The sequence below is a fragment of the Electrophorus electricus genome, chromosome 4 (assembly GCF_041902795.1).
Source record: "Electrophorus electricus isolate QZ-2024a chromosome 4, ASM4190279v1, whole genome shotgun sequence".
Taxonomy (NCBI): Eukaryota; Metazoa; Chordata; class Actinopteri; order Gymnotiformes; family Gymnotidae; genus Electrophorus; species Electrophorus electricus.
The window spans coordinates 7672741-7695960 of NC_137500.1; the positions used below are offsets into that span (position 1 = coordinate 7672741).

The following is a 23220-nucleotide window of genomic DNA, read 5'->3' on the forward strand; positions in this document are numbered from 1 at the left end:
TTTTTCAGTCACCTGTGTCTAAGACACATTCTGTGTCTCATTCCTTTTTCAGCTGATCACCATGCCAGTGTTTAAGGCTTATGTAAGTGAGTTTTCAAGAACAGCTAAACTGTCTCTACATCCTGATAATTATGAACGGATGTTCTGAGAAAAAAATGTCTCTATAAAATCCTCTACAAGAAGCTGGTTCACCTAACAAAAAATTATCTTGCTTCTGCATAGAAAGTTTGTGTCTGTCGCAAGAATGATTGCTTGCAGCAGCTTTAAGCACCATGCACCTGTTCAGTCAGTGAAAAGTCTTGTAATCTTATAGCCCATAATATATATTATATATTATAGTGTGTTTGGAGGTTGGCAGACTACGTGTCTGCTTCCATATTCTCCGGGTGTTTACTATCAGTGTGTTTCCTAGTCTATAAACCTGTAGCCATGTTCCATGTTTCAGTAAAGTTAAATGCCTTGTGTCCATTTCCCAAGTCTCTGCAAGTGATATGCAACAATGTTAAGTAACATCAAAGCATTTGTGAAACAAAAAGATTTATCTTTTTCCCTAGTTCACTAGATCCCTGTAAAGGTGATTATTTCTGATGATGTCTACTTTAAAAAATACTATAATCCAAATAATTAAATAACTAAATTGAAATATAATACATACATTGCAAGAGGTAGTAGTAGTAGTAATAATAACCAGCATGCCCACGTAGGTGGCAGCTGGAGAGATCATCATCTTCAGAGTATTAACTCTAATTGCCTGCGCTTCAACATGTCTCCTATTTATTAAACACTTTACTCTCACTTTCACATTGCGAAGTATTGCCTTTTTGTCGTAAAGCACACTGAGCATTGTAAGTTTGCCTATTGTTTATTGGGGCATTGACCTTTTATATGTTTAGATCAACTACGAGTTTTGCCTTGTCCTTGATACACCTGTTTGCTCCTATACTATCATACATGCTTTCTCCTCTACTCTGTTTTTTGTTTACCCTTTTGGATGTGTTTGCCCATTGGACTTTTATTTTGATTTTTACATGGACTGTTAATTTTATTGTCGTCTGCAATTGTCTGACTTGTCTTTCTGCATGACAGCAGCAAAAACAAAAACATTTACTGTGATTAGTGAGTACTTTATGTGAGTAATCATTTGTTAGTCTGAGTTGGCTCGTCTGGCATCTCACTTTCCCTCTCTTTCTCATCCACTCTCCATTTCCCTTTTATTCTGCATCTCTCAGCTGGTGCATATGATAGATGATGAGAGCGCCATCATTCCCTGGAGTCAGATAAAACAGTCAGTCTCAGAGTAGGGGAGTGATTAAAGGGCCATGGAGGTTTTTTTTTTTACTGCATCCAGCTGAAGGAAGGCTCTCTGTAACCTAGATTCCACCATGCTCAGTCATAACACTGCTGCCTCACGTGATTCGGGTCCTCAGACAAAACAATAACATGTGAACTGGAGGCTGCAGCTGAGGTTGGGGATGGGTGGGGGTCAGGGGCTAGGCTCTGCAAGGCCTGTGTGTAAATGGTGAGACTTTGATCTCCTAATACTGCACATGTGCTGAAGGAAGATGAGTGCTCTGATAAACTCTTTGAATGCTGTACATGGAAACTACACAAATACAACTGCTCCAAATTTTGAGACAACGTTACAAGACCATGAATAGGAAAGCTTCAACAATAATTGATGTGGTGGTGTTTTCTCATGACAACACATTTTCCTTTTAGGATGAATATGAGTTATCATTATAGGCTTTTAAATATTCTCATGTTGCTACTGGAAATCTGAGAACATAGCATTTGTACATGACCTAAATGAAGATTTGGAAAGCCCCTTTTTGGCTGACTGTGCTATTTTTTCATATGTTTTCTTTGATTCAGTAGCAAAGAGCATGCATTTTTTTTTTTTTTTTTTTGCAATATATGCTTTGATAAGATGCAATACATATGTCTAAAATGTATATTTATACTACTCTGACAAAAGAACCACACGGCATCCTTTCTCAAACATCTTAAATCTCAGGTAACCCCATTGACTGACTTATTACATGTGAAGGAAGAAAGCAGTAAATTATTATTGTCACTTCTTTGTGGATATGGTTTGCTTCCTATCATGAATATTTTTATAATTTTTATAATTATAATTTTTATAGTGAGAGCTTGTTTGGTACATGGCAGTGTATTACTTGGTGATCATCACCTTGGTGTATAGAAAGACTCCTTTCAAGTCTAGCATAAAATTATGTGGTCTTTACACTAGCTGATGTCTTTGCATTATATCACAAAGCCTCTCTTTCCTATTTTTGGGTTGATTATCTTTATACTATTCTGTTTGGACACATATATTAACAAGTTTAAATAAACACATACATAACAGGGGAGTACTTTCTGTGGAATCCCAGTATTGCATCTCACCAAATGTCATCCAAACATGTGTAGACAGTTATTATTTGCACAGGATTCACCCATTCTGTTGCAATGGAAATAATGTGTAAATTTGTACGTATAAGAGTAAATCTAAAATTAGTTTTAGTTCATCTTAGAATTTCACTTAGACCTGTTATAATAAATTTCCTACATGTAAATGAAAGCTTTGTAATGTGTTTTAGGTATTCAAGAGGGCGTGGGAGTTGCTTATATTTACTCATCCCAAGCATTCTGCGAGGGCTTTAAAATAATCAACGGTTGGTATATTACGTATACCTACACTATACCTACACAGTAAGGGGAGAAACTGAATTTGAGTACCAAAGATCTTGATATCAGGAATCGTACCATGTCGTGATTAAAAAAAAAAAAAGTTTTAAAGCTTAAAACTTGGTTTTATTTATACGCATAGCAAAAGTAGCCTTGATGAGTTATATGATAAACTATATGTCGAATGTATGACAGGCAGCTTACTATATAGTTAGTATTATTATATTATCATTGTTGCTGTTGCTGTTGTTGTTGTTGTTGTTGTTGTTGAATAGTGTTATTTTATAGACTAATTATACCCAGTGAACTATTCAGGTTTTATTCAGATTTTATAATATGATTTTCTGCGTGTTATTTTTTTCAAGCCAATTAGTGTCTGGCTGGTCGCATCTGATACCACGTAAACTCGGTTTGTTTAGCACACACACACACAAAACCAAAAAAAAAAAAAAAAACGTAGCTGAAAGCTCTCAGACAAAGTATCCTTGGGCGCCACAGTTAACTAGAATAGATACTCATGACCTCAAAATTAGATCAGTTCTAAATATTTTTATAAAATAGCATCTGGTTAGTGTATTGATTTTATTTATTGTTCAAAAACCCTAGCAGGTTTCCATTTGCTCTCTTGATTGTGTAAGGAAGGAATACGCAAAGCGTGGCGGAGGGATTTTGCACTTGGTTGTGGAGCCCAGACAGTCGGATGAAGGGTGTTGATACTCGCGCTCCCCTCGCGCAAGAGGACTTTCCGCAGGAGCGCGCGATAAGGACGCATGTGGAATTTTGTCCCTGACGCTGCAGCGTTATGGACGGGGGAGGCTTTTTTTTCTAGACAGACTATTTTAGTTTCGGGCCAGGAAAGTGTTGAAAACTTCGGGATTTATCACTTGTCTGATTTGTGTAATATTTACGATTCCCGAACATATTGTTTTAAGGAATAACGCTATCTTCGTTTTAGCATAGTGACATCGGTGATTTTTTTTTTGTTTGTTTGTTTGTTTGTTTGTTTGTTTTACAGTTGTTACATTTTTACTTATCTTTCGGGGAAGTATTTTATTTGGAATGTCTTCAAAGATGTTGCTATCCAAGTTTGGATCGTTTTCTCACATTTGCAGCACGACTAATATCGATCATTTGCCAGTGAAAATTCAACTCCAAACAGGTCAGATTTGTGCTTGACGCATGCAGTTTAGATATGCCGAACAATTTCTATACGTGTTTTACTCTGTAATTGTATTACTCTGAAGCGATATGAAGCATCAGTAGTTGAATTTTAATGAAATTGGTACTTTACAAATCAATAGGCATTCCTGTTCTTGACTTTAAATTTAGAGCCATTTTGTTGCTACTAGTACGTTTTGCGCATTATTGTTTTGGTGTTCTTTGATTGATTAACGTCAGATGTGTTTGTTTTGAACAGTTAAAACTGAAAGAGAGCCGTTTGATAAAGTCTACCATGTGGGATCAGTGTTGGGGAATGGTGGATTCGGGACAGTATACGCCGGTAGTCGGATTTCAGATGGTTTGCCGGTAAGCTGTCTTTGTTTTGGTGGTAGCACATGGCCGTTTGGCGCGGCAACATGGCCCATGCGTGTAGTGTTTCAGATCAACGGGTCTTTTGTGTTCCTCCTTCAGGTCGCTGTTAAACATGTGGCCAAGGACAGAGTCACCGAATGGAGTACAATTGTAAGTACTATTACCGACCATATTTTTCAGCCTTTGTCCGCCTTACCGGCCACCCATAAGGTCGGGAGACACATTTCTGTCGTTTGGATTTTTTCCCCTTTCCAGAACGGTGCTTTGGTTCCACTGGAGATTATCCTGCTGAAAAAAGTAGGAAATACGTTTCAAGGTGTGATTAAATTGATTGATTGGTATGAGAGACACGATGGTTGGTTGATAATTATGGAACGACCGGAGATGGTTAAGGATTTATTTGACTACATAACTGAGAAAGGGGCTTTGGACGAAGACACGGCGCGGCGGTTCTTTCGACAAGTACTGGAGGCTGTTCGACATTGCTACAACTGCGGTATAGTTCATCGAGATATCAAAGACGAAAACCTGCTAGTGGATTTACGTACAGGAGAATTAAAGCTCATTGATTTCGGCTCTGGGGCGATTCTCAAGGACACCGTATATACTGACTTCGATGGTAAGTCCTTCTCTTCCACCATAGCTTCATGCTGCTCCGGACAACTAGGGAATTAATTAATTTTAGGCAAAATTTTAATTATTCTTAAGAGGTGATCCCAATTTCTTGATTCAAAGAATGTATATTGCCAAGAATAGTTTAGCTGCATTATTAAAAATTAATAAACTGGATATGTAAGCTACACTGCAGAACAAAATAAACCGTTATTTAATTAATTAGTGTCTTATCTGTAACATGCACAACTTTTACTAAATGCTTGGGGGTGAAACATCAGTTTGAGGTTTCCTTTATTATTATTATTGTCATTATAGAAATATGTGTTTGGAAAACAAGCACATCTACGTGACGATCAAAAAAAAGCCATGAACCATGTCTTATTTTGTTGTGAAATCTGAGTTCTGGGTCCACGTGATCAATCAGTGATCGCTATTTTTGTTTGGTATCCCAGCTAGTCTTATCCTTAGGGACAGTACGCCCCTTCTGGTGAACAGGCTTTGTTATGGGAAATGACTCACGCTGAACTTTATCTGAAGTTGTTAGATAATTTATTGCTGTTGGTACTTGGATGCATGTAGATGTGTGGCTTTTAGTTTGGTTTTTGTTTGCTTTTAGACTGCTTTTTCCCCCCAAATGTTCATTGTTGATTTCAGTCGATTGTGGTTGTAATGGTGGGAAAAAAAGAGCTGTCTGAGCCAGTTACTAGCATTCGCCTCTTCCAGTCAGACAGTAGCTCTTAGTGTTCCAGTGTAATCCATGTGAGAATAATATAGATCTAGGAAATATTGGCACATGTGATTAATAATGACTAAAAAAAACTCCCTTTTTTAAAGCATGGAGTTAAAGCTGTGTTCCTAATTTTTGCTTCCAGGCACAAGAGTCTACAGCCCCCCAGAGTGGATTCGCTACCACAGGTACCATGGACGCTCAGCGACAGTGTGGTCACTAGGGGTATTGTTATATGATATGGTGTGTGGGGACATACCATTTGAACATGATGAGGAGATTCTGCAGGGTCATCTCTTCTTCAGGAGAAGAGTCTCTGCTGGTATGTTTGGAGGGCATTTTTCTCACCTTTCAATAACCATTTTTATGAATATTGTAAAATGTACTGTTTATTTCTTGGTTCCCTACAGAGTGCCAACATCTCATTAAATGGTGCCTTTGCTTGAGGCCCTCGGACAGACCTACACTGGAGCAAATATTTGAGCACCAGTGGATGCATACAGAGAAGGACTCTAAGGCAGTGAACATTACACTTCTAGTAATTGACACAGATTCATCATCAAGCACAAATTCAAGCAAAGAGAGCCTCTGACAGCAATGGATATACTGACTGATTCATGATCCAAAAGTGGTTACTAGGCTGCATCTAAGTTACCTTAACTTATTTTTCAGTCTTTTTTCATTTCAGAGGAATGAATTTTTCCCATGGGAATTGCACAAACACTAATGCTAGCAACCCTATGACTATATTTGTTGCTCTTATAGAGCTTAGCCTTGGAATTTACTTTTTAAACTTGGTTATCAGTGCCTTTTTTACCCCCAAAAAGCTGCATTTGTTAGGACCTAAATTTATGTCTTTCTTGCCCCCTTGTGGTGGGTGTTGGAACATACTCACTCCCTTCGCCCCCCCCCCCCCTTTTTTTTGTGCACACGCGATATTAAATATACACTTTAACTCCTGTTTTGTTTGTTTTTTGTTTTTGTTTTTTTTTCTTAAAGTGTAATGTTGCAGATCTCTATTGTTCATGCATTATACCATCTCTGCTGTCTTTGGCTAACATACTTGGGTGATGTGCACAATCAATGCAATATTAATGGATTCTAGGGTTTTTTTTCAATACATTTCGTATTGTATTTATGTATATTCTGTCCCATGTACATTATTTATTCATACAAAACAAACATTGCACATTCTGTGGCTGTTTATTTATTTATTTATTCATTTTATACCATCTACAAAAAAGGGGGTGGGAAGCTAGCGTTGATGCCCTTGGCTTATTTGTAGCTCAAGACTAAGAAACTAAGCCTAACTGATGCATCTTTAAGTGGGACTAAGATATTTAAAAGATTCCAAGTTAACGTAATATGATTCTAGACGATGTGATCAGACTTCCATGCTAGATGGAAGTAGCGTTGTAGTTTGTACTTCCACTGCGGCTGTGGAATTCAGTCTGTTTGCATTTGTGAAACGTTGCTGACTATATTTTTTATATGCAATAAATTCTTTTAATACGAGACTTGTTTCTGGTGCTTAGCTCTGTGATCACTTAAAATGCAAGTATTGTACCATAATGCAATACTGCTGTGAATACGCTGCAGTAGGTATCATGTTCTTCTAACAAATGTGTCCCCTGAAGCTGATTTATCCCATGGTTCATATATAGTTAGTTGAACATAAGAGGGAGGCACAAATGCTAGTTTGACACAGTGTCTGCATTTTTAAGGTGTTTTTGAGCAGCAAATGAGAATTTTAACCACTGCAGTAATTCCTCTCCATAAAGATATTGTGTGAACCCAAGACAATCATGGAAAAATAATATTGAATTTTATATTATTCACTGAACAGGATGCTGTACATGAACACATCATAATGTCAAAATAAAGTGATAGGATTAGAGTTAGATAAAGTGAAATGTTTAGTCCAAGTTATGTTTCTAACCATTAATTCTTATTTAGAATTCGTGGGCAGTGGTAGCTCAGCAGTTAAAGTATTTGACTTGTAATTGGAAGGTTGCTGGTTTAAGCCCCAGCTCTGCCACTGCTGGGGCCCTGAGCAAGCCTCAAGGTGTACGCAGTCATAACTGTAAGTTGCTTTGGATAAAAGTGTCATCTAAATGTTTTGATTATTCAGATGAATATAGTTATAAATATAGAGGCTAACGGGGGATTTTCTTGCACTGGTAAACACCAAACATCACTTTGTTCTACAATTCTGATTCTCTCACATGTCTTCCTAGGGAGAGTTGGTAGGGGAGGGATGATTGCTAGTTTTTTGGCCTCTCTACTTCCTTGTTTTAGAGGTGTACGTAGTTACGTAGTGCGCAATACTGGGAGGGATTCGAACAGCCGCATTGTTGTTAGGGGCAAGAGAGGCGAGCTAACTTGTTAGCGCCTATCATTATAGTGTAATATTTAACAAACCAGCCCTCAGTAAAACACACGAATGGTTATTTTAACGAGTGAATTGATGTGGCTTGGAGATATTTTCTTTGAATTTAAACGGTCGTCGTGGATACGCCACTGTTTAATTAAAATACAATTTAAAGCTCGAGCGGCACCCGTTGGACGCTAGCTGGTTAGCACGGGCTGTGTGTGGAATTAGCTGTTGCTATTCTGCAGGCCCAACACATCATTGCTGTTGTTAGCTAGCTCCCGTACCGTAAGAGTGCTTTGAAGGCTTATCTCAGTTACTTCGAATCCGAAGGTAAGAGGTGGATCCTGTTTTGTGGTGAAAATATTTTGTTGTAGTTTAGTGTTCAATGAACTCAACTTATTGGAAGACTGTAAGGGTGTTGGGTAAGGTTAACTAGCTACCTAGCTAGGTTAGCTAAGTTCCCCTTAATGTTCCCGTTTAGCTAGCTATGGTTACCGTGTTTGTTTTGTCTGACGCCATCTTTGCCTAATTTTGAGGACTTGCAGCGCGAATTAGCCCGCTAATGCTAACTAGGGCCAAGCCCACCCGGTTTCGTGATTGTCCTTGGTCTGTTTGTGTTTTGGAGGCTAACAGCTCGCTAGCTAGCATGTAGCTAGCAAGATAGGATAGCTAACTTTAGCTAGCTATATGAGCGTTCTAGTGTATTTTGCCTGCTAAAGTTTGCTTTTTAAAGTCTACCTAGCTAGGCGAAGTAGCTAGCTAGCTAACAATCTCGTTAATCACGCACTCAGCTAATTTAGTTAACAAATTAGTTAGCTAGCTTCTTAATTAACCTAATTCAATAATAGCTAGTTAGCTGCAGCGATGGTAGAGTTAGCTAGCTGGCTAGTTAATCTAAAATAGCTAGCAAGATAGCCAGCGCCTTTGAATGGATAACAGCGGCAGCGCTTGAAGAAAACAGCGATATTGGGCAGTTTTCATTTTCTTTGACAACTTTTCGCTAGAGGCATCCCCACACTAAACATACACATTTTAACGCTAAATTGACTGCTTTGTATTAACTTAGGTAGCTAGATTACTGTGTAGAAGTGACCCATAGCTGTACTGTACGCTTGCCTACCGTTTTTAATAGTAAGGGATATTTGTTGCCAAGGTTTGACGAACACGCTAGTTTCAAGCTGGGGTCAAGGTTGCTGTGGGCACAGCGCTTGTTTGGTGAACATATCTGAGATGCTTTGGGAGAGGGAGTACTATCTTTACAGTTGTTAGAGCAGAGTTTAGGCATGTAAAAGTAACATTTTATATTTCAATGCTTGCATTTATTTTTATTATTGTCTTAAGTGAGCATCGCTTTGTATTTGAATGTCTCTCTGTTAGTTCCTCCAAGTGGTGGAAAAAAATGAGGAAGAAAATGCGCTATCATCGTGTGGCCACCTCACAGAGGCCTCCATCGCCCATCAAACCCTCAAGGAATCGTGAGACCCTAACCTATGCTGAGGCTCAGCGCATGGTAGAGTTAGAGATAGATGGACGTATTCACAGAATCAGCATTTATGATAAATTTGATGTAATAAACAGTGATGATCCTTTAGCTCAGGAGATCAGCGAATGCAACAGCAACAAGGAGAACACAGAGAAACCCCAGCAGGTGTTGGTGCGCTCTGTGCGCCTCAAAAACAATCAACAGAAGAAGAGTGCTGCAGTGACTACAGCACAAGGATCTCCAGCTCAGGGCAGGTTACCAGAGCCAAAAATCAGAACGGTTGAGTACAATCTCCCAGCTGTGCCACGAAGACCCTCTACGTATTACACTTATGTAGAAAAGACATTGGATGAGCTGGATGAAGAGGTGGAGTATGATATGGATGAGGAAGATTACGCTTGGCTGGAACTGATAAATGAGAAGAGGAAGAGTGAGGGCTACAGCCAGGTATCCCAGAATGTATTTGAGTTCCTAATGGATCGCTTTGAAAAGGAGTCTTTCTTCGAGAGCCAGGGTCAGGGAGATCCACAGTCCCTCATTGATGAAGATGCTGTGTGCTGCATCTGTATGGATGGTGAATGTCAGAACAGTAATGCTATTCTGTTTTGTGACATATGCAACCTTGCAGTGCATCAGGAGTGTTATGGGGTTCCCCACATCCCAGAGGGCCAGTGGCTGTGCCGCCACTGTTTACAATCTCCTTCCCAGCCTGCAGAGTGTATTTTTTGCCCCAATAAAGGGGGGGCACTTAAGAGGACAGATGATGACCGCTGGGGCCATGTAGTATGTGCCATTTGGGTTCCTGAGGTGGGCTTCACTAACACAGTCTTCATTGAGCCCATTGATGGTGTTGCTAACATTCCACCTGCTCGTTGGAAACTGACCTGCTACCTCTGTAAAGCAAGAGGAGTTGGTGCCTGCATTCAGTGTAGCAAAGCTAATTGTTATACTGCCTTTCATGTGAGCTGCGCTCAGAAAGCGGGCCTGTACATGAAGATGGAGCCCATCAAAGAGGTCACGGATACCGGATCCACCACATTTTCAGTGAAAAAGACAGCCTATTGTTGTTCACATACTCCTAGTGGCTGTGTCAGAAGGCCACTTGCTATCTATGAAGAGCCTCAACCCAAAAACAGTCTTTGTCAGAAGAGCAATCACAAAGGTGGAACGGCCAGAGTAAAGGCCTGCCAGAAGAAGAAGTGTAAAAAAGTAGAGGCAGAGCCAGTTCCAGTGGTTCCAGCTGTGTCTGTGCCTAGTATAACACCTAAAAGGTAAACCCCTTTTTTGTCGCATTGAATAATAATCCATTTAGAAATGCTATACATGCTTGTTTTCTTTATCCAATATGCAATAATATATGCTTTTTGCATCATGTGTAATTTTTTTTTCTTCAAAAGACCTTTGACTGTGATATGTCTCTCATGCTTTTAAATGGTATTAATTATTTTATGCTGTTACTCATTATTGTTTTGCAGCTTTAACACTATCCTCAACCAAGTCTCTGTCCAGAGGAAAAGGCTGTTTGTGGAGCGTGTTCTCAGTTACTGGATGCTCAAGAGGCAGTCCAGAAATGGTGTGCCTCTTATCCGACGTTTGCAGACTACCATACAGACTCAAAAACCCCCACAACTGGTGAGGCGTTTGATGCAAATGTAGTCTTTGCCATGAAGTAGTAAAACATTGACTCTGTACCTGTTGTTGTTGAGTAAATGACTGTCATCTGGGGTTGTTTAAGACTTCGAGAAATTCCTCAACAGCAGGAATGATGTAGGCAGCCTTTTAAGCTTGTGTGTTTGTGTAAATACAGGAACGAAGTGAGGAGGACTGCAGGGTGATGAAGGAGCAGCTGAAGGACTTGCATCGCTTGCGTCATGACCTGGAGCACACGCGCTTGCTACTGGAGCTCATTCGCAAGAGAGAGAAGCTGAAGAGAGAGAAGGTCAGAGAAAACCCAACGCATTTATAAACACACTCGTCTCTGCTGTGCTGCTACTGAGCATTCAAAAGTGTCCTTCACACAAGATACAACATATTAACATGTACTGTTGCAGTTTTCTGCAGTGGCTTTTGCTTTGTATTTTACTAAATGTATTGATCCTCTTCTTTCTTTGTTGGCCTCAGATGAAACTTCAGCAGTCAGTGCTAGAGATGCAGCTCACTCCATTTACCATATTGCTGCGAGGTGTGCTGGACGTTCTGCAGGAGAAAGACCAAGCCCGGGTGTTTACCCAGCCAGTGAACATCAAGGAGGTACAGTTCACTCAATACTCCACCGTTTCTAAATCTGTTGTTTAAATTCAACGTTTGTAAGACTTTTTTGTACCTCATGTTACCTGTCATGTTAGTGCTTATCATGGTAGTTTCCCTTTTAAAGCTTCCTGTTTTCCCTTTTAAAACTTATATTTTTTCGAATGGCTATATGGTTGTATTCTTTTTACATCTGCTTTTGGATCACTGTTGTTCATAAGGTTCCAGACTATCTTGATCATATCAAGCACCCAATGGACTTTTCTACTATGAGGAAACGCATTGATGCCCATGGATACAAGAGCCTGGATGAGTTTGAGGATGACTTTAATCTCATCGTCAGTAACTGCATGAAGTACAATGCTAAGGATACCTTCTTCTACCGCGCTGCAGTGCGCCTCCGAGACCATGGAGGAGCCATTCTCAGGAAGACCCGGCGAGATGTGGAGAGGATAGGCTTTGATTTCCTCAGTGGGATGCATCTTTCTGAGCCACCTAAAATGCAGGCCCCTCCAATGCTGACATGGGAAGATGGTATGCAGTCTGTCTGTCTGTCTCTGTTCTTTAATAAAAAGCTTACCGACAGAGTGGAAGTTAGTCTGTGCAAGCCTTGAAAGATGACTTAAAAGAGTGAATAGTAGTGGGAAACGGTATGATTGTTCTATTATGATGTTCCATCTGTTCCAGTGGACCGACTGCTAAATCCAGCTAATCGAGAGAACATGTCTTTGGAAGAGCAGCTCAGTGAACTTTTAGAGACACTGGATTTAACCATTGCTATGAAATCAAGTCCATCGCGGAGCAAGCGCCTCAAGCTGCTCAAGAAAACAATCACTGATGTCCGACTTGAAATGGGTCAGAAGACAAGTTGTCCCCCCCCAGAACAGAGCCAACCTCAGGATGAAGATGCACCACTCCCTATTCCAATGTGTGTCGAAGACGAAGGTGCACATATTGAATTACCTTCTCTTTATTTCTTGTTTTTGTTGGTTTGCTTGTTTTAAATATATGAGTAACATATTATCAGCAAGCATTGTTCTGAAGTGTATTGACCTTCACAAATTTGTTTTTTCAGTTGACAAGTCATTACCTCCCAAACTGGAACCTTCAGTTTCTGTTCCACTTATTACAAATTCTGACAGCCTATCAGAACCTCCTGCTCTGAAGCCTATTGAGCTCAGTCCTGAGAAGTGCCCAAAAAAGATCACATTTGACAGCAAGATGCTCTCTACCTCACTACTAAATGGACTCTCCCCGGACACGCAGACCTCTGAGAACAATGTCGTGGTAGCTACATCCACGCTCTCAGACCCAGCAGGCACTGTCAACAGACGGACTGCTGTGCTCTTCCGGAAGTCTAAGAGCGTTAGCCCACAGAAGCAAGCAAAGACAGGGCAAACTTCAACGGACTGCCCTCAGCTGGGCACCAAGACATTCCTGTCTGTGGTCATCCCTCGTCTGGAGACCTTGCTTCAGCACAGGAAAAGGTCCCACAGCGGAGACAGCCAGGGTGGAGATGAAGGATGCCCAGTCAAACGTTTTGATCCTGGTAAATTATATATAGCACAGAGTTTAGCACCTGAGAAGGGATCATTCATATTACAAGTTATTAATATCAAACAAAAAATTATTGTAAGAGAATTTTTGTGTTAAATTAATAAGGGTAACTATAGGTTGTTTGGTTGATTTTAGTGTTTTTGTACCTTTAGGGCTCTCTAATGGTTTTGTAGTGGAGCAACAGAAAGAGCTGGGGAACAGAATTCTAGAGCCTCGAAGGCGCTGTGCCTCAGAGTCCAGCATTTCCTCTAGTGGAAGCACCAGTGTGCTAAGGAACACAAGGTAGGAACACAAAGAGCATATTCTTACTATCACACATCCTCTTGAGTTACTGCATCAAAATCTTGCAGAAATCGCCTATTACAAGGCGTCAGCACCTTAGCACCAAGGTAGTGTTTAGGTTATGTGATCCAAACGCCTTTATGGTTTGTTTCAGTCCATGCAATATCTCTGAACAGCTTTCCTCTTGGCATGCTTAGCATCATCAGTCACCCCAAGAGTGGGAAAGGGAAGCAGGCAATAGCACGACGAAACACGACGGATGACAAAAATGAACTGATCGCATGCATGGAATCGGGGAACATTTCCAAAGCAAGCAAGTTGGCAGCTGGTGAGTTGCCTGCCTGCTTTTGGTAAACGTGGAGCAGCAGTGTATGCGTGTGGTAAACACCAGCCATGTATTAACAAAGTAACCTGGGCTGGAAGTCTTGTCTGTGGCTGCACTGCTGCCATATCAGCTTTGGGAAGCTTTGTGCTCCATCTTCTTTGCTTGCTTTAATAATGCTCCTTTATTTGGCTATAGTTGATGCTTTTGCTTCTGCTACACTGCATGATTTTCAGCTTTGAGTACAGGTGTCTCGTAATGCAAGCCATCACAGCTAATCCTGTTTTTTTTCATGTTTGCCTGCTAACAAGGCAATGAAAGTGTGATTCCACTCAAAAGTCCATTCAGTATTTTTCGTTATATTTTGATGTATTACGTTATTTCAGGTGATTTGCTTTGAATTGCCATGTGCTTTCCAAACTGATCAAATCTCACTGCCAGGCTTCATAAACTTGATACAGTTCAGTATCTCTTGAGCTGACTAGCAATGACTTTGTTGTGTAATTCTAAAATGAGAGTTTATCCAATTAACTATTTAGCAATCATAAAGGTGTCTTTCAGGAAAATCAGAACTATGGATAAATGAGTTTAAGGAGTACTTTGCTTGATTTTTTGGGTGGAATTCTCTCAGCTTGTCTGTGAAATATGAGCGGAGGAGGAGACTGCACAGGTAAACTGCCTTTGCCTTCATGCCTCTTGTGCTGAAGAGATGGCTTAATGCTGCTTGAAATTACACAGCCATGGCTCTTGCTCTTGAGGTGTTCTGCCTCGTGTTTTCAGTGAACCCCTCATAACTTATCATTATTCCTACTTCCTTAGAGCTTGACAACAGCAATATATGGATGCCCCCTAATACTACCACACTAACTCTGGAACCCTTTAAACTAGTCTGGGCAAAACTTAGTGGATATCCCTCCTACCCTGCCTTGGTGAGTGTGCATGTGTGCATGCCAGACAGAGACTCTTTCTCCTTCATCCCATGCATCTGCCTTCTGCCATCCTGTGACTTGTGGTTATGACGACACAAGTATCATGCTGCCGCACAGATCAGTGGAGTAGAGTCGAACCAGAACATTGTTTGCCAGGTGACTCAAAGAGAATGTGGGTGTGTGAGTGTGCGTGTCTGTTTAGTGATGAGCATTTCCATCCACAAGCCACAGAAGTCGCTGTCGCTGGTTAAGACTGAGGAGGTACACTAACCTCGGACCCCCCCCCTTTTTTTTTTCCCCTTTTTGTTTAACTTTGTAGATCATAGACCCGCAGATGCCCAGAACGGGTTGCCATCACAACGGCGTGTTCATTCCCACCCCTCCACGGGACGTGCTCAGGGTCGGAGAGCTGATGCAGTGCAGGTCAGAGGAGAAACTCTACCTCGTCCGCTTCTTCGACAACAAACACAACTGGTGAGGCACTTCATAACCTGAGTTGTGTTTATAGAATTATGTATACATGTCCACACATCAGCAACTTGCTTACACTTACAGGCTACTTTATTATGTACGCCTGTCTTATAGTTGTTATTTATAAGTGAGTATTTACAGACTATGGGATATTTGTTGCCATGCATGATATTCTAGCTACACACTACCCTGTTTATCTCCTGGCAGTTTCTGACCACAGGACCACTACTGGAGTAAGTAGTAATGCCGAAAAAAGAATGTGACATGGTGTTTATTAAACTGGTGCAAGCACTGGTGTTGTAGCACCATATTTCAGTGTTGGGCTGAGAGTGGTCTGCCTCAGACAGAAAATATCCAGCAAAGAGTGATTTGTCATAAACTGATCATGATGTAATTGTGCATGGCAACAGATGGGCTACTTGTTCTTAACAGTATACTTATAAGGTGATTCCAATAAAGTCTCTTTTGAGTATGTAGTCATTGCATGTCCATTTAAAACAAATGGCAGGTAAGTGATTTGTCAGTGTTCATGTAAACATAAAAATTATATTTAAGTTTGTTTCTTTAACACTCAGCACCGAAACAGGGGAACATTAACTGATTCAGAGTAAATTGTTAAAAGGAACTAACAATGCACATACATTTTTTTCCTTTAGGCAATGGCTTCCTAAGTCCAAAATGGTACCTTTTGGGATTGATAAGACTTTAGATAAAATTAAAATGTTGGAGGGTCGCACTTCGAGCATTCGCAAAGCTGTACAAAGCGCCTTCAACCGTGCCACGAACCACTTGAGCCTGGTCCAGGACTTCAGTGATGGGGACTAAAGCTCACGAAATGGATCTCTGTGGGTCATCTGTCCCATGTTTACCTGTTGTTACACTTGCATATCTTGCTGGCCATGTTTACGGGGAACATGAGTGGGCCCTTTCTCTCTGGCCTTCCATCAGGAGCATGCTGAGCTCCTCAGATAATGAACATAAGAGGACCTTCACCCTCCACTAATGTGCTGTAAGACTGCTGTGAACTATCACTGCCATCACAACCCTCCTGTTCACTCCTACTGTCACCATCATAATTCACAAAAGCCACGTATCCAACCTTGCCTGTAAATACTCGACCATTGTAAGTTATCCAACACTAATTTATTTTAAATGTTTTTTTTGTTTTGTTTTTTTTTGTTTTTTTTTGGGTTGGTACCGCACATGACCTCACGGAAGATTTATACTCCAAGGTGAATTTTCAAACTCGCACTGAAGTGCGGACCCCACTGGTGCTACATTACGAGCAAAGCCTCAAGATCCCCTTCACAAGGACATAGATGAGGCTTTTGCACTTACTGTATCAAACTAAGATTCTTTTTAGAAGTTAAGTTATTGAACTTTACCAATGCAAGCTTCTCCTCCTTGGCATTAACATTTTATCTACTTTTTTATATAATGAAAAATATTCTTATGGGACACAACTGCGTTCTCTTTGTACATATTTATATAAAGCTATGAAATTCTATACTGTATATGTAATACTTGGAGTTAAAAAATCTTTGGAAAGATGAAAAAAGTAGCGATGAAAAACCAGAAGTGCATCACTCATGCAAAACCAAAAATTTTGCTGCCCAGATTTTTTTCATTTCATACTGTGTGTTTGGGTGGGTGGGTGTGTGGGTGTGCGTGTGTGGGTGTTTACAAGAGATAGTTGAGAGATTTTCCAACTTGGTGCATTTGTTTTACTGTATTATTGGGACCTCTATTTTAGATTTTAAAATGTGCCTGTGCAAATGAATTGTATTAGAGCAAAAGAGTATGCAAAACTTTATATTCCATTGGTGAAAGCTGTGGTTTTCCGTTGTTGCTGTGTGTTTGTGTGTTTTAATCATAGACATCTCTTATGACAGTTGAACTTTTGTCTTTTTTCCGTAAAGGATTTTGGGTTTCAAAAGACATTCCTTTGAACACTTTATTTTGTATGAAAGTCGTACTTTTATTGAGTGGTACTCTGTATTCTTTTCTCTGGGAGGATCATATAGTAGCCAACGGTAGTGAATGCTGGCAAGATCCAGTATTTTTTTTTAAATACACTGAAAATAAAAAAAAAAAGCAGTAGAAGCAAATCTTAATTTTTATATGAACACTAAACATTGTAGATTCCAACATATGTGGCATATGTTGGCTGAATTCAAATATCCAAGTTGACGATGGCCTATAGATGGCATTCTGGAATACCAGGTTTGTAATCCCTCCTTACATTCAGCACCAACTTCACTAAGTACACCTACTCAATCCACACATTTTTGGCACTGGTATTGTGCTTAGTTTGATGTACAGGAATCTTGTGCTGTGTAAATCATTTTAAGCCTTTATTGAACTTTTAGTTTATGTCCTCATTAACCTAAAGGCCAGGTGTCTAGATGTTTTTAAAAATACATGAATGCATTTTTAAATGATTGCACAAATAATTATTAATATATGACTAATGGACAAATTTTTTACATGTTGAACAATAATCTTTGTATTCTGCCCACTTGTTACCCACCGCATCAGAATGAGGCCATATGCTGTTGTTTGCCCATTGAAGTTACATAGATTCTATTTAGCCAGAAACATTTCAGAGAACTTAAACAGGATGAAACTGAGCTCTGCCATTAAAATGTTATGATAATTAAAATGAATGATAATTAAATTTTGCAACATCTTATGAGGTTTAAGAGCCTTTGAGCAAACCTTGGAATATCTCATTCTCATATATATATATATATATATATATATATATATATATATATATATATATATATATATATAAAATTATGATTAAACAGGCAAATATTTTTAAAAACTAAAAATCAAACCTACAGACTACATGTATAACACATTTCCAAATTTATCTACATAAAGAGAAATGACTGCTCACTAAATGTTATGATTTCTCAGACAATGTTTATGAAAAATCAGTATGGATGCATGACAAATTAACCAGGGTCTGGTATGGAGTAGATCTTTTGTGGTGAATCCTCAAACTAGCTAGCTTTTGCTATTTAGCTATGCCTTATCAATAGCAACAAAAACCTTAGCTTCCAAGTTATGTCATCTGTTTAAACTATAAGATTTGAAATTCAAGAAGCCATCAACAAAGAAAATGTTTCATTTTTAGGTGCCTACTGTACTGAAAGCTTTCAAAACCTTTGAGAATGTTGTAATTAAATCAAAGAAAGGTAAAATTAAGATTTTGCAGAATTTGTCTTATGTATATTACAATCTGTATGGGTTTGCAATAAAATATATTTAGTTATTTTACATTATTTTACAGATCTGTTAACTAGATTATTTTCTCTCAAGGCTAATATCTTTAGGAACAGTTTCTTGGGCTTTGATTAAGCTTAGTTTTAACTGAAGGTGCTTCTTTAGTACAGATTTAGGGCTAATCTTGGTATAACCTCAACCCATACTCTAATTTTTTCCTCTTCAAATGCATGATACACATTTCTTGATTACATACATTAACTTTCCAATATAAATATATTCTTGGTGTAAGATCTGCAACTGTATCATTATATTCTTCTGTTGCTCACACACTACCAAAATAGATTGCCTAAAGTTCAAAATGTTTTCTTCATTTTGCTAGTTATTAAAGCTGCTGTTAGCCACTGTGCTACTGCTTCTGTGAAGCAGTAGCACAGAGTGTGCCAAAATCTTAGTCCTTGTGTATAACTTGTGTATTATTTCTTAAGATCGTCTGAAATCATGCATGACCAAAACAGTGAAATGGACCTGCCCATGACAAAAATCAAACATGGTAGCAATAACTACTGTAGTCAGCCTATGACTGTGGGCTCTTAAAAAAAAAAAAAGAAAGAAAGATGCAATATGAAGATAAATACAACATGTGAATGTTGTATATTAAATTTGTTTGTTTGTTTCTACACCCTTTCTCTTTCAACCAGCAGATGGGGCTATGCCCTACCAGCACATAATTTAGAACTACCTCTGAAGACTGAATAATGTGAATTATGTATTCACAGTTGGTCTTAAACCAAGATTTTCTTCATTGAATAAACATCTGTTGCACCTACACTCACTCATCACTGGATTATGTAAATCTGTCTTATAGTTGCATTTTGCAGGGCCACAAGACTGTAACCTGTGTAACCATCAGCCTTCCTCTACTTTGTTCATGCTCATTGAGTTTACTGCTAATTGAACTGGTTCTCAACACAGCTGTGACATAGCTGTTGTGGTGGTATGGTGTTTGGTGGACATAGCTGTTGTGGTGGTATGGTGTTTGCTGGATGTAGCTGATGTGGTGGTATGGTGTTTGCTGGACATAGCTGTTGAGGTATGGTGTTTGCTGGACGTAGCTGATGTGGTGGTATGGTGTTTGCTGGATGTAGCTGATGTGGTGGTATGGTGTTTGCTGGACATAGCTGTTGTGGTGGTATGGTGTTTGGTGGACGTAGCTGTTGGGGTATGGGGTTTAGTGGTGGTGGCAGGAGCATGGTGACTAGTGTTGTATTGATGTTTGTGACTGTATCAGGAACAGCAGTGTTGTTGGAGGAAATTTTTTTTTTAACCTGTGTGCAAGTCACTGCTTGGATGAGAGTTACCTGTTAACTGAAATAGATCCAGACAATAGTGTTCAGAGCACTGAAGAAGCATGGTGCATGGCTGATGCAGAGTCTGAATGGAAACAGCAGGCAAGTGCGTGTCCTGGAGAAGCTACCATGACTGATTGACTTAATGAGTGAATAAAATGGTTACATTTGGATCTTATCTACAATGAAACAAACCCAGGTTTTTGGGTTAATAACAGTATCAGATTAGGATACAAACAGAATATGAAGCAGTAGAGTCTAAAGAACAGGTTAGGAATAGTACCACTAAGACATAAGAAATAAAAAATTTTAAAATGTAAAAACAATCTAAAAGCCGAATGTGGGAATGTGATTGCTGTTTGCTGTTTTCACTAGCTATGATGTCTTTATATGCAGGCAGCTTTGAATGTAAATCTTTATGAAAACAGGCAACTATAATTCCTAACGGATCATGGGTATGTTTGTCTTTACACAGGATTCCAACTGGCTGAATCTAATGCTTGTTTTTTTTATAAAGTTGTTATAATTAATATAATCAAATACTCATGAGACATATAGTTGATAAGATGAGGAAAATTATTCTGACAATAATAGTAGCTGTGTCTGTTTCAATTAGACATGATGGCAAATTCATAAATCAGAGTTGAGGCTAGTGACCCTTATTTAACATCGACAGCTAGACATTGTCCTGAAATTACCATTTTCATTGCAAGTATTCATACATGGCTTGTCTCTTATATCAGAAATTATTTATTTTATTATTGTTCTAAAAATACTGTAAAATTCCATATCTAAGTAAACGATTACATTTAATACAAAAATTTATTGTAATTTATTTTCATGCACAAGGTCGTTTGATTTATTATGCATTACAAAGCATGCATTCCAAAAAATATTTTACACACCAACAACTGTTTTCATACTGCTAAGGACCTTAATGTATTCTAAATCCTCTGAGATGGTTTTTGACTATATCCATTGATATGACATATCTTTGTTCTTTTTTTATAGGCCTAATGAATTTTAACCACACTGTCTTTGATGTTGATGCTGTTGCTGCTATTGCTGTTTTAAATAAAAAGCATCAAAAGAGCTGTGATTACTCAGCAGTTATTGGTTTGTAATGGAAACACAGACATTGTCCTCACTGCACAGATTCAGCCCACGTATTGGCCTTCGCCCAAATCGTGTACAAAAGACCAAATATTGGGGACTCAGAAGAGGGTCTGACCTCCTGGTGGGTCACTGCCTGAACTGGGGCTTTTTAATAAATACTTGTACTGTGAGATTCTTCTTTTTTAAAATATGGCCATAAACTCCATATAAAAAAACTATATATCTCCAGTGTATAGTACTGTTCATACATCTTATGGCAACCCAGGAAAACTCTGATTAAAATTTATTAGAAGAATAAATTCTTAATTGCTTAAAAAGGACATTGTTATGTTCTTTCAAGATGTTTAATTTTTTAAAACTTTATCTATTTTTTGTTCCTTTATCCATCCAGGTGATGCTACATCTTCAGTCATGTTGACAGAGGGCCTCTGTTCAGCCTAATCTGTAAGTGTTGACAGAGGGCCTCTGTTCATCTTAATCTGTAAGTGTTGACAGAGGGCCTCTGTTCAGCCTAATATGTAAGTGTTGACAGAGGGCCTCTGTTCAGCCTAATCTCTAAGTGTTGACAGAGGGCCTCTGTTCAGTCTAATCTGTAAGTGTTGACAGAGGGCCTCTGTTTAGCCTAATCTGTAAGTGTTGACAGAGGGCCTCTGTTTAGCCTAATCTGTAAATGTTGACAGAGGGCCTCTGTTCAGCCTAATCTGTAAGTGTTGACAGAGGGCCTCTGTTTAGCCTAATCTGTAAGTGTTGACAGAGGGCCTCTGTTTAGCCTAATCTGTAAGTGTTGACAGAGGGCCTCTGTTCAGCCTAATCTGTAAGTGTTGACAGAGGGCGTTTGTTCAGTCTAATTTGTAAGTGTTGACAGAGGGCCTCTGTTCAGCCTTATCTGTAAGTGTTGACAGAGGGCCTCTGTTCAGACTAATCTGTGGATCTTAATTGTGTTTAAAGTCATTACCATGATGCTTTATGCAGTCAAACCTTGAGGAGAGTATTAGGAAACTTGTTATAGTCATCTCACAATAAATAGCTGCTTATTGGAAAATATAAAAAACAAATTTAAAAATTAGATTTTATTTTATTAATAATCATTTGTATATTTCTTATTGTGGTATTTATACTGACATGGAAATAAACACTTACTGCCCTGAGAAATAGTATAACATTTCTAAGGTAGCCTAACAAAACACTACTATACCATCTGGAGGGTTAAATTGCTTGTGTTCCCTTTTAGTATTTGCATTTATTAACTGTGTATTTTTTTCAGGGACTTTATCATAATGTAACAGACAAGCTTGATTTACAAAGCCAAAAATGTAATGTGCTGTTATATATGTTTGATTTGTTGCTTAGTGATTTCCTTGAATGCAGATAATAGATCAGTTAATTACCTAACAACATTCCTTCAGGGAAGGAGTAAGGGAGGAAAGCTGATTTTAAATCAGTGTTTTACACAGTTATCTGTTTGACAAACCACAGCTATCTGGTTTGTGTGAGTCAATGTTTGAACCTGAACAGCACAAAAGGACAAAGCAGTCAATGCTCCGATTAACGATAAGAGAAAATTTGGAGATAATCTTTGTCAAAGCTTTTTATCTGGACAATTGACTGAGAAAAAGGAAAGGCAATGCCATTTGATTCAAGTGTAAACAAACACTGAGCTGCTTGTCTATGGCTTGTGTCAGGTTTCAATACAAAATGTTGAAAGAATGAATTTGTTACTGTGACTTGCAGTAGTAAATGCTGGAATGAAAAAGTGTTTTACAGTTTACAGTAAAGTCAAGAGTGTGTTATCTTAGTACATGTTATTTTATCAGCAGTGTTATTCAGTGTTTGGATTGATAACAAAAGAACAGAGGATTGTTCTATAGCTGTAGAATGTGTCTATTTGTCACACATCAGTTGTCATCAACTGTAATGATCCCACCAGGAACAGGCAAGAGGCAGAACGCATATGCAGGAGGCAGTTTAGTAAACGAGGGAAACACGAACACGAAGGGCAAAATAAACAGAGGTGAGGGGAAACCACTACGGCAGGTAATCCACGAACTCAGCAAACAGTAAAGCTTAATCAACACACAATACAACCAACCTAACTTACCAAAATAACCAACAAACTAGAAGACACAACACAGGGCTTAAATAACCAAGATAATCAAGGATAATCAGATGCAGGTGAACATAACAGCAAGAACTAAAACACGGACTGGAACTGAGGAACAGGCGGAGAAAAATAAACCAAGGCATGGGACAAGAAAGTGAAGGAAAAACAATGACATGACAGAGAAATCATAAA

The 23220-nt window shown here is 39.0% G+C and overlaps 2 protein-coding genes across 9 annotated transcripts; both read left to right on the plus strand.

Annotated features, from left to right (window-relative positions):
* Positions 1 to 3416: 3416 nt before the first annotated feature.
* On the plus strand, positions 3417 to 7078 carry pim3 (Pim-3 proto-oncogene, serine/threonine kinase). 2 transcript variants are annotated; one of them, XM_027018383.3, is made up of 6 exons: positions 3418 to 3847; positions 4106 to 4215; positions 4321 to 4371; positions 4477 to 4840; positions 5709 to 5885; positions 5974 to 7078. In XM_027018383.3, exons 1-6 carry the CDS (start codon positions 3748 to 3750, stop codon positions 6153 to 6155), a joined length of 984 nt encoding a protein of 327 aa, XP_026874184.1. In that variant the 5' UTR covers positions 3418 to 3747; the 3' UTR covers positions 6156 to 7078. The 2 variants fall into 2 exon arrangements, with proteins under 2 accessions (XP_081568214.1, XP_026874184.1); XM_081712088.1 differs by having other exon boundaries at positions 3417 to 3847; positions 4106 to 4371.
* Positions 7079 to 7912: 834 nt separating this feature from the next.
* brd1b (bromodomain containing 1b) lies at positions 7913 to 17209 on the plus strand. 7 transcript variants are annotated; one of them, XM_027018379.3, is made up of 13 exons: positions 7913 to 8267; positions 9315 to 10691; positions 10896 to 11052; positions 11228 to 11359; positions 11542 to 11670; positions 11889 to 12201; positions 12355 to 12612; positions 12743 to 13216; positions 13377 to 13506; positions 13704 to 13834; positions 14648 to 14757; positions 15077 to 15231; positions 15885 to 17209. In XM_027018379.3, exons 2-13 carry the CDS (start codon positions 9337 to 9339, stop codon positions 16051 to 16053), a joined length of 3513 nt encoding a protein of 1170 aa, XP_026874180.2. In that variant the 5' UTR covers positions 7913 to 8267; positions 9315 to 9336; the 3' UTR covers positions 16054 to 17209. The 7 variants fall into 7 exon arrangements, 5 of the variants coding, with proteins under 5 accessions (XP_026874180.2, XP_026874181.2, XP_026874182.2 ...); XR_014123117.1 differs by lacking the exon at positions 15885 to 17209 and having other exon boundaries at positions 13683 to 13834; positions 14648 to 14913; positions 15077 to 15214; XR_014123118.1 differs by lacking the exon at positions 15885 to 17209 and having other exon boundaries at positions 14648 to 14913; positions 15077 to 15214.
* The last annotated feature ends 6011 nt before the right edge of the window (positions 17210 to 23220 follow it).